This window comes from Miscanthus floridulus, chromosome 2, assembly GCF_019320115.1.
Source record: "Miscanthus floridulus cultivar M001 chromosome 2, ASM1932011v1, whole genome shotgun sequence".
NCBI classification, from domain to species: Eukaryota; Viridiplantae; Streptophyta; class Magnoliopsida; order Poales; family Poaceae; genus Miscanthus; species Miscanthus floridulus.
In genome coordinates this window covers 121,404,536-121,415,946 of record NC_089581.1, presented here as the reverse complement: position 1 = coordinate 121,415,946, position 11,411 = coordinate 121,404,536, and the positions used below count along the sequence as shown (strand labels likewise).

At 42.1% G+C, this 11,411-nt stretch overlaps 1 protein-coding gene across 1 annotated transcript; it reads left to right on the top strand.

Annotated features, from left to right (window-relative positions):
• Positions 1–1,208: 1,208 nt before the first annotated feature.
• Positions 1,209–9,538, top strand: LOC136528803 (probable ubiquitin conjugation factor E4). The gene is made up of 16 exons (XM_066521790.1): positions 1,209–2,137; positions 3,303–3,507; positions 4,252–4,403; positions 4,502–4,772; positions 5,237–5,392; positions 5,891–6,094; positions 6,575–6,687; positions 6,772–6,883; positions 7,002–7,091; positions 7,168–7,371; positions 7,466–7,561; positions 7,777–7,899; positions 7,999–8,091; positions 8,166–8,330; positions 8,972–9,061; positions 9,155–9,538. Exons 1-16 carry the CDS (start codon positions 1,287–1,289, stop codon positions 9,317–9,319), a joined length of 3,090 nt encoding a protein of 1,029 aa, XP_066377887.1. The 5' UTR covers positions 1,209–1,286; the 3' UTR covers positions 9,320–9,538.
• The last annotated feature ends 1,873 nt before the right edge of the window (positions 9,539–11,411 follow it).

Below are 11,411 nucleotides of genomic sequence, written 5' to 3'. Positions count from 1 at the left end.
CGTTTTACCATTATAACGGATGTCACCTCTTCGGATATCACTCTTAAAATTGCTCCTACATATTTATCATCGAGATAGAGCATTTGATACATTCTTACCATTTTCGCTGACGTGACACGCCAACTCGACCTGACAACATAGACCGGCTACGGAAAATAACATTTTTGCCCCTCGTCTATTTCTTCTATCTCTGTCCCTTCCTCACTCGAGCTCTGGCCATATCACTTACAGTAAGAGACACTAGTACATGAGACATCATGTATTCCTGACCAGCAGTCTAGCTCAAAGCTCCTGAAGCTCTAGCCATGGTTGTTGGTAGGCATGTAGCCATGCTCGTGCTGCTCTGCACTGTGCTCATGCCGGTTCACTGAGCAGTCGCGCCGATGCCACAGGCTCGCACAGTCACGCCGCATCCGGTCTCCGCCATCCCGCGCTCGCCTCGCATAGTGCGCGCCGCCGCCATCGGTCTGCTGCTGCTGCATGCCGGCGGCCTCGTCCCTCCCCGCCGTGGTTCATCGCTGGTGGCCTCGCCTCGCATACTGCGCGCCGCCGCCACCAGTCTGTCGTTGATGCCTGCTGCACGCCGATGGTCTCGTCCCTCCCCACCGTGGTTCATCACTAGCGGCCTCGCCTCGCATACTGCGCACCGCCGCCGCCGGTCCGCTGCTGCTGCACGCCGGCGGCCTCGTCCCTCCCCGCCGTGGTTTCGCTGGTGGCCTCGTTCCTCCCACCGGTCCGTTGTCGTCGGGGCTGACCATGGGGAGGCACGCCGGGATGGGGACGCACGCACGGTAGAGCCCGCAGCAGAGCCCACGCACGGTGGATCTCGTGCCTGCGTTTGTCATCAGAGCAGCGCTGCTAGATAGGGGTGGTGCGCAGACCTCGCGCTCGCCGGCTTTATCTGCTTCTGCTCGTGTCTGGGAGGGAAAAGGAGGTGGAGTTGAGAGACGTATAGGCTAGGATGCATCTTTACCATTGCCGGTCATAGACAGAGCTCAAGCAAAAAGATGAGACGGACGAAGAAAGTCATTTCGCATTTGATACGTGTCCTGCCACGTATAAAAAATAGTAAAAAAATATGAATTTTTCTTCATCCATGATATAAAAAAATTATAATTTTTTTTTTCGTTATAGTAAATATGTATGAACAATTTTTAAGACGTGATATGATGGTAAAAAGTTAAATATCGCGCGAACCCCGAATTCCAGCGCTCTCTCGAGTCTCTCGACCTACCACAACACGCGATTTCCCAAGTCGAAGCAGCAGAACCAGCCGCCCGCCGCCGATGGCGTCCCCATCGCCGGCTTCCGCGCGTCCGCAGCGCTCGCCTGACGAGGTGGAGGACATCATCCTCCGCAAGATCCTCCTCGTCTCCCTCACACCGCCGGCCAACCCCAGCCCCGCCGTCGCCTACCTCGAGCTCACCGCCGCCGAGCTCCTCTCCGAGTCGCGCCCTCTCCTCGCCCTGCGCGACGCCGCCGAGCGCCTCCTCATCGACCGCCTCTCGCTCCCGGACCCGCCCGCCGGGTCCCCGACCCCCTTCGCCTTCCTCGTCTCCGCCTTCCGCCGCGCCGCCGACGAGGCGCGTAAGATCTCCGCCAAGCGCGACGCCGCTCTCCGGGGGCGCCTCGCGGCCTCCATCGCGCACCTCCAGGCCCTCATCCTCTCCTACTCGCGAATCGTCGCCGGGAACCCCGACACCTTCCCCACCCCGCCCGGCGCGCAACACCCCGCCGCCGACCTCCTCGTATTCCTCCTCGCTGAGGCAGCCGACCCGCTCGACCCCACCCCGGCCCCCGGGGCGCCACCGCCGTCGGGCTTCATTGATGAGTTCTTGGGCGGCGCGGACTATGACTCCATCGAGCCGGCCATGGGGGAGCTGTACGAGCTCCTTAGGCAGAGCGTCGATAAAGTTTCGGCCCTGGGTGACTTCCAGCGCCCACTACGGGTGCTCAGGCGGCTTGTGGATATCCCCAATTGCGCCAAGGCCCTGGTGAACCATCCCAAGTGGATACCGAAGAATCAGATCTTGGTCATTGGGGAAGGGAGGGTCATGGAGCTCGACAGTGTACTTGGGGCCTTCTTCCATGTTAGTGCTATCCGAGACCGTGAGTTTGCCAGCAAGCCTGATGTGGGGTGAGTACTATTTATCTTGCTCTTTCTTGTTGATGGAACATCACAGCTACCATATGTGTTTGTTTATACTGTGCCCAGGTGTTGGTGGGGTTTTTTTTTTCTGGCTATGACTAATTTATCAACCCATAAAAAACTTATATTAGAGATTGAACTAATAGGATACAAAAGTTTGGTCAACCACGTTTTCTTACTGCTAATATGATGCTGAAGTTTCAAATTTTGAATATTGCTTTTGTGGAAAGATTTGAATTCTGAGTTTTTAAGTATGGCTTCTAAACAATCTTTTTATTGTGCACTGCTTCAGTTAAGCTGTGAACTGTCAAGTATGTCACTGCACTTTCGGTACTCGCATGCTAGCTTGGGGTTTAGGCTAGAAACTTCTCTTTCCTAGGTCAGGAGAGTTGGACAAGAATGTTGATCTTTCTTCCTGCTACTTAGGTATTAAATTTAGCATCCATTAGTTAATTACTCCCTCTATTCCAAATTATAAGACGTTTTGGCTTTTCTAAATACATATCTTTTGTTATGCTCTTAGATATACACTATGTCAGATACATAGTAAAATCAATGTATCTAGAAAAGCCCAAAGATCTTATAATTTGGAATGGAGGGAGTATTGAACTAATGGAATTGTAGATTTATATCGTGTGTGTAGTTGGCCAGCTGATTTTTTTTTGGCATCCTTGATGCTGGATTAGGACTTTGGAAGAGAAATTCAATTGGAAAATATCATATATAGTGTGCTTCAGCTAAGGATTGGCATGGGTCAGTTAAAAGATTAATAATTCTTTATCTGCCAAGCCTATGAGGGCCATCTGAGGGATGTGGCAAACATTGTATGACATAAAAGGAACTTCCCTATCGATTAATGTTCGCAATTGCAATATTGAATCTTTCAATGTTCAATGGAACTCTCCATGTTCTTCTTTGGATTCATTAACAAAATCTGTTCTTTCTCATGGGCTTGTGAGGTTACTTTTTTGCTAAAAGACGTAATTTGGATCTTCAGGATCTAGCTTTTAATTTACCATGTCTTTGGGTGTTCGATACCCTATCTTTTGACTACTGCAAGACTATGTGTTCCAATCCAGGCCCACTACTTACTTTTTGTGCAGATAATCATATAGCTCTATGTTTTTCTTTGATTATTTAAACTTTTGGTCAGGCAACAATGTTTCTCAGAGGCATCTTCACGTCGGCCAGCTGACTTGTTGTCATCTTTCACAACAATCAAGACTGTTATGAATGGTTTGTATGATGGCCTTAAGGATGTCCTTCTAATCCTCCTAAAAAATTTGGATACTCGAGAAAAGGTTCTTGAGTATATAGCAGAAGTGATAAATAAAAATGCATCCAGATCTGGCATGCAGGTAATCAAATAAATTTAACTGAGCATAACCACGATGAGTGGTTCTATAAGACTAAGTTTCCCTATTTGCACCCTGTTTTCCTTTAAATCACATCTTATGGTACATATTTAACACAATGTTTGCATGGTCAGATTTCATTCACTTTAGTGTTTTGAAATATTTAGCATTACGTGCCAATTTGTGGGTTTATTTATGTACCACAGTATGTGGCAATGTGGAATCTAGTGAACTTTTGCCTGGTTTCAGTATGATTTTACTGTTATGACTCCATTAAGTGTTTTGAAATATTTAGCACTACGTGCCAATTTGTGGGTTTATTTATGTACCACAGTATGTGGCAATGTGGAATCTAGTGAACTTTTGCCTGTTCTCAGTATGATTTTACTGTTATAACTCCATTAAGGATGCTTTCAATTAACCACTAAATCCAGAGTAGAAATTATAAAACTTTGCAAGAGTCAGTTTAGTTCCAAACAGAGCCTAAGTGGAGGAAAAGAATTTTTCATCCGTTGCCTGTACTTTGAACATGAAAATAACATTGACATTGTGCAATCTTAAACTTGTTAATTTTTTATAGCATTTTTACACTAACATGGAGAAAATAGGGCATTTATGTGTTTGGATCTTCAAATAGTTGCAATGTATGTAAATCGTGTAATAGATGGCGACCTATGTGGCATATTGTTCTTCGTTGGATGAATAAACTATACTTCAAATTGTAACTCATCCTGTGTCATGCAACAGGTAGACCCATTAAAATGCGCGAGTTCAGGTATGTTTGTGAATCTTAGCGCTGTGATGCTCCGTCTATGCGAGCCTTTTCTGGACAACATGGAATCAAAGAAGGATAAGATTGATGTCAAGTACCTCTTCTGTAACAATAGAATCGATTTCAAGTGAGTTTTCAGGATAATGTGCCTGAAATGTCTGATGTGCAATTCTGAGTATAATAATGTTCTAAATTATTTCACTGATACATTGCATTTGAATATAGGGATTTGACAGCTATAAATGCGTCTTCAGAAGAAGTCTCGTCTTGGATAGAGAGTATAAACAATGAGCATGCTCAAAATAATGCCAGTGGAGAGGCTCGATTTGTGGAATCACAGGAAGCCACAAGCTCTGGCAAAAATAGCACAGCCTCACAACTTAGGTGCTCAAAGAAGGAGAATTTCTCATTTATTTGTGAATGTTTCTTCATGACCTCAAGGGTACTTAATCTCGGGTTGATGAAAGCTATATCAGACTACAAACACATTTCTCAGGTCTGGAGATATCTTTATTTATTTCACATATGTTTCTTCTTATTTTATTTACATTTATGTTTTTTTGTTATCCTCCTTTAAACAGCATCTTCTGATATTCTGTTTTTTTGAAAAGTGAAAACATAGGACACATATTGGATGCCCTTGCCTATAAATGTAGTGCACATTTCATATTCCAGTGCAAAAAACCCTAAATGCACCCCTCTAAATATCCAGTTTTTTTTAACTTTGTACTGGTTACCTGCACACGTTCAATCATAAGGGGTAGCATAGTCATTTTGAATGTCACCTTGTTTATGTGGAAGTTAAAATGCGCTATATAATCTTGGATAGACAGTATATTTGTTGATCCATGCAACACTACCTTATAAATTCCTAGTTTTGTTAGGACGAAGACATAGTTAGTCCAAACTTTATGTATTGAACCCTCTACTGAACACATACCATGTATATTACAAATTCAGCAACTTGCAAGGTTTGAAGATGATTTGGAATCAAACAGAGCAGTGAGAGATCAAGGAGGGGGTTCACTGCAGCTTGAGCAAGATATAAGTCGCTTGGAGAAGATTGTCGAGATTTTATCACAGGATAAATTCTGTTATGAAGCTCAGATACTACGAGTATGCTCATACTGAAATCTGTTTACTCTATGTTATATTCATCTCACTGCCTATTAATGTGAATCTTCTTTGACCAAATTTTGGGACTGTACGACCTATTTCTGGTTGTTTTCCTGTTATATCATAGAATGGATGGTGAGCATTCAATGGTTTAGCACCTTTTTTCTGTAATTGCTATATACAAATCTCTCTTGATCAAGCTCATTGTCACTACAAAAAAAATTATTCTGTAGTTTCTTGTTCATTATATTTGTGCCATTATTCCTGCAGTGCTAATTTGTGTCATAAAATGGTGCTTTTGTGCTAGTTCCTGATTTCATACACTTGCAAGGTGTCAATAGATCCCTTGTGGGGTGTTTCGTTAGGATTTTTTGTCAGAAGTTCTGAAAATCTCCTTTGGATATCCTGGTTTACGGACAGCGAAGTGTCTTTACTTTTGCAGCTTTAATTGTTCTTAATTTGAAACTGCACGATTTACTATTGAATCTCTTTTGTCAGGATGGTGCATTCCTTCAACGAGCATTATCTTTCTACAGATTAGTGATACTGTGGTCAGTTAACCTAGTTGGCGGATTTAAGATGCCTTTGCCATCACAATGCCCCAAGGAGTTTGCTTGCATTCCAGAACATTTTCTTGACGATGCAATGGATTTACTTGTTCTAACCTCTAGAATTCCAAAGGCTTTGGAAAGCTTTGTATTGGTGAGTATCCTCCTTATCCATTTTACTATGATCTAGTTTTGTCTTACTTGAGAAGTGGTAGACTGGTAGTGTGGTGCCAGGGTGTCCAGTTGTGATGCTACCAACCAGGGTTCAAACCCTGGGTCTCGCAAACAAAAGGGGCCTCATTGAGTTATGTTGCTTTCAGCGTGTTCCTGAGTGGCCCCGGCCTTTAGTGCCTTTTCTGAGCCCCTTGTAGAGGTCTTCTTAGGGCCTGTTTGGCAGTGCTCCCCAGCTCCGGCTCCTCCGGAGGAGCCCTACCAAATGTTTTGTAGGAGTCGTTTTTCAGTGAAAAACAGAGGAGCCCTGCCAAACACCAATGCCTCAGGGGATGTCTTTTCCGGTTTTCCCCTATGGGTCGAATTTGTTTTTTCTACAATTTTGTCTGATTTTGTGATTGCCAGACCTTGGTCATATAGCTGCTTATGATTTTTGAATTTTGATTTTTTTTTTCTTTGACAGGATGACTTTGTCAGCTTCATCATTATGTTCATGGGAAGCACATCTTACATTAAGAATCCTTACCTAAGAGCAAAGATGGTTGAAGTTTTGAATTGTTGGATGCCGCAAAGAAGGTTCATAATTTTATGCACTCCATTATGATCTATGATTTATGACTGTAAGGTTTTGTACTGAAAGTTCCTATTTCATTTGCGCAGTGGCTTGAATTCTACAGCCTCGTTTGAGGGGCACCAACTGTGTCTTGACTATCTTGTTAGAAATCTTCTAAAGCTTTATGTGGATATTGAATTCACTGGCTCCCATACACAAGTGAGTGGCATGATCAGTTTGACAGTTTCCATCAACTAATCTGTGCCTTACGCTAATCACTTCAGATCTTGTCAGAATTGTGCAATTTATTGTCTTATATTGTTTTCTATTTCTGCAGTTTTTTGACAAGTTTAACATTCGACATAATATTGCTGAGCTTCTGGAGTATTTATGGGATGTCCCCAGTCACCGAAATGCATGGAGACAAGTGAGTGAACATTCCTGGACAACATTTTTTCTGCACTCACTTTTTACTGATACATTTTCCACATTTTCTGTGACAGATAGCTAAAGAGGAGGAGAAGGGTGTATACTTAAATTTTCTTAACTTTCTCATCAATGATAGCATCTATCTTCTTGATGAGAGTTTGAACAAAATTCTTGAACTGAAAGAAATAGAGGCTGAAATGGCTAACACTGTTGAGTGGGAGCGCAGACCTGCTCAAGAAAGAGAGGAGCGGCTGCGTGTATTTCATCAGTGGGAAAATGTTAGTCTTGTTTAACAGTGTTTACAATTCATGTATCTGCTTCAATTGTCTTTTTCTGAATGACTTTTTGATCTATTTTATTTTCACTTTCCAGATTGTTCGATTTGACATGAGGCTAGCCAATGAGGATGTTGGGATGCTTGCATTCACCTCGGAACAAATTCCAGCACCTTTCCTTCTCCCTGAAATGGTAAGCTTATTATATATTCGTTCCAGTTAATATGTCATGATGCCCTGTGTTATTCTAAATTTTATTATTATAGCATTGCCAAAGCTATTTGGATTTTCATACTAAATAATTATTATTTCTCACTAACAGAATATTACTTGTGATAGCCAAATGGGAATCATTGCTAGACTGTCCCTTTTATGTAAATATTTTGATAATCCCTTATTCTTATTCAGGTGGAAAGGGTCGCGAGCATGCTTAATTACTTCCTCTTGCAACTTGCTGGTCCCCAGAGGAAATCTTTGACTGTAAAGGATCCGGAGAAGTACGAGTTCAAGCCGAAGCAGCTATTGAAACAGGTTCCGTGGATGGAGTGATTTACTCTTCAGTCACTTTTTTCTTTTTCATCTATTGTGGGATAGTTCTCTCTGATTTCTTTACTTGTCTTTCCATTGTAGATTGCCACCATCTATGTCCATATCTCAAGGGGCGACAAGGAATCTGTCTTCCCAGCTGCAATCTCCAAAGATGGAAGAGCATACAATGATCAGGTAATTTCTGCTTTGTTTATCCAATTAGAGATTGCTCCTGTATTTGTAGTCTGACCATTGTCTATCCATTGCAGTTGTTTGCTAGTGCAGCCAATATTTTGTGGAAGATTGGGGGTGATCCCAAAATCATACAGGAGTTTATGCAACTTGCTGGTAGGGCAAAAGCTGCTGCTTCTGAAGCTATGGATGCTGAGGCAATCCTTGGGGACATACCAGATGAATTCCTCGATCCAATTCAGGTACTATATATTGCTATTTCCTACAAATAGCGTCATTTTCTTCTTCCTCTGAGACAAATTTGTAAGGTGAAATGTAATTGAAGGTATCTGGAAGTCATTCACTTCATTGTTTTCAGATGATTAGTTTTTTTTTTCTCCATAACTTTGCTTGTTTTCTTTCTTCCATTCTATTTCGCTTGTCTGGATTCAATGGGATTGATCTTTGAGTTAGTTTTTTTATATCAACTCTAGTATAGTCAATAATGCATATGTCCTGGTATCAGGCTGATCTGGCCCAACGAGCGACCTCAAGGCTACAAGCTTGGTGTCTGTGTTGTCTTTCCTGTCTTGGTAGAGCTGACTAAAGCACCACCTCAAGACTGTTGAGGAAAAACATTTTATCCTAGTCTAACTAGGACTCCATGTATTGTATGGGTCTTTCTGGGTGAGCAAGGGACCTAAAGGGTGTGAGCTCCTGAGTTGGAACCTTAGAAGTTAGAACACACTTTGTTCCCACTCGTAACCATTTTTTTTACCCAGACCATTTGATATCTTAGCACCACACATCCACACTTGTTGGAGAGTTCGTCATGTTGTGTGCTGCCCATAAACCTTCTAGTTTAATCTGCTACTTCTTGTTGACCTGTGATTTTACCTTGCAGTGTACTCTAATGAAAGATCCTGTGACACTACCATCATCGAAGGTCACAGTAGATCGGCCCGTAATTATCAGGCATCTGCTGAGTGATTCTGTAAGTACTGTGACATCCCTCACCTATCGATACACACTTTCATTCAGTGGTATGCTGTGGTATTTAGCTAGTGTGGTATATATAATTTTGCAGACAGATCCATTTAACCGCTCCCACCTCACTCAAGACATGCTGATACCAAACACGGAACTCAAGTTGCAGATCGAGGAATTTGTCCGGTCCCAGCAGTCGAGGAAGCGATCTGCTGCGGTGTTAGAGATTGGCGAAGCGGATGGTGCTGATGATATGGCCGAATGAATTGTGCCAGGAGCAGGGATGGACATTTTTTTTGTGGGAAGAGGGAAAGAGGGATGTTAATTTACACGAAATTTATGGGTCCATCGGTCCGTATAAAGTTGGTTTCCCAGCTTGTGTCCCCATTGTCTCGATGCTTTGTAAATGTTGTAAGTGCACACTTGAATCTCTAAGTTTATCCATACAAATCTAATCTAATTATAGAGGAAGCCTGGTCTCCAATATTGTACGCCGTCAGCCCTTCATAAACAGTCTATGTTACCATATTCCCACTACAACTCTTTGTTGTGACACAATATTCCCATTATAACTTGATATGTGTGTTGGGCTGAGATACCTTGCCTTCGCCTTGTTGGCTCTCTACGGCATGGCACGATGAGGGTTTCCATGTGCGGGCCTAGCTGTCAGCAACCACAGGAAGCAGTGGATTTTTTTTTAAACGGTGGAAGTATAGGGACCTAAATATCATATTGCCTCCCTCCTCTTCCTCTTTTCATGGCCAAGCTCTGCTAGTAATCGTGTGAAGAAAAAGGAAATTGGAGGCGGGACGCACCAGCGACGACGACCCACGGCTCATTTGGGATGCATTATCAGGCTCTGGCATCGTACAATACCCATCATATGGTACGATACTGCCAGGTCACCGGCAGCGACGGCGGCTGCTACCGGAGGCACTTACGAGATTGATAACCGGAGGCACTCACGAGATGGACAACTTGGGCTTTCTCTGTCCCTCTCCGTTCCAAATTCATTCACTACCACAAAATGAAATATTATTGAAGACAAAAATCCTCAAGAAAACCATAAAAACCGTCAATCAAGTAAATAAAGGAAAATTCAAAATATCTTTTGAAGGCTAGCCGTCACGAATGACTTTTTTTTTTAGATTTGGCGGCCAAAGAAACAAATACAGGGTCAGTTTTTTTAACAACGTCAAGAAATGCAACACCAACATGGATATATATTATGTATATATATTATTGAGGGTCAACCCTATAGATATATGCTGATGATCCATCCTATGGATATTGAGGGCCAATAACCCCAAGGATATATGCTTATGCTCCCAAGGATATGTATAGCGACAAAAAACAAATAGTCACAAGCTTGCAGCTGCCACGAATCAAATTCATGACCTAACCACTGCACCACAAAGTCTTTCGTCCCTAAGTAAATGTTTTTTTTTCTTTTCTATTCACTTTACCAAAACTTGTAATGAATATTTGAGAACCTAAACGGTTTTAAATAAAAAAAGTTTAAACTGAAAAGTTTTATATATTATCGAGGCACTACAACTTTGGCTTAGGCTTTACCTCTATCCGATGTCATTTGAAAAATTCAAAAGAATCGAATTTCAAAATTCTATCTCCTACTTTGGTTGCGGACTGTGGCAATGGGATTGGAGGTGTAGAATGGGTCGTACATCGGCTGCTTCGCCACTGGACCTGATGCAAAAATAGTCTCCTAAGGTTGTAGCTCGCACTATTTCGTTGTGTCTCGTCGTGTAGGTTGTCGAGTGTTCCAAAAGTCATCTAGAGCAAGATTAATAATACAGCTAGTTGCTGGTTGTATAAATCTTTAAAGTCTACTTCTCAGCACATCTATATAATAGTTACATCTTTATTATTAATACATAGCCCACTTTCACTCTCTCACAGAGTTTTTTGGTTCTTGTGTCCAAGCCAGCTGTAAGTTTACATCCCGCTTCTCCTCTCTCTCCTTCTATCTCTCCTCCACCTCAGCATTCAGCCTGCTTGCAGCCCCTTATAGATTTATTTAGGTTTATACTTGTTAAATCTTTGTTTTATCTATAACTAAGTTATACATGATCCAGTGAGTATAAAATTTTTATTATAGTTCAAGCATACAATAATTAACCAACCATAAAAATTTTACCACAATTGAACCACAGAAGCTACAATTATAAATTATTCTAATTAATTACAAAAAAGCATATATCTAAAGTTACAACAAAAACTTTGTACTAAAGCATACCATATTATATGTTCACTGTGTAGATCTACTCATGTGAAGTCCAACAAAATTGGATTTTCTATTTTATGATTTTTCTATGATTTTTCAAAGATTCAGCAGA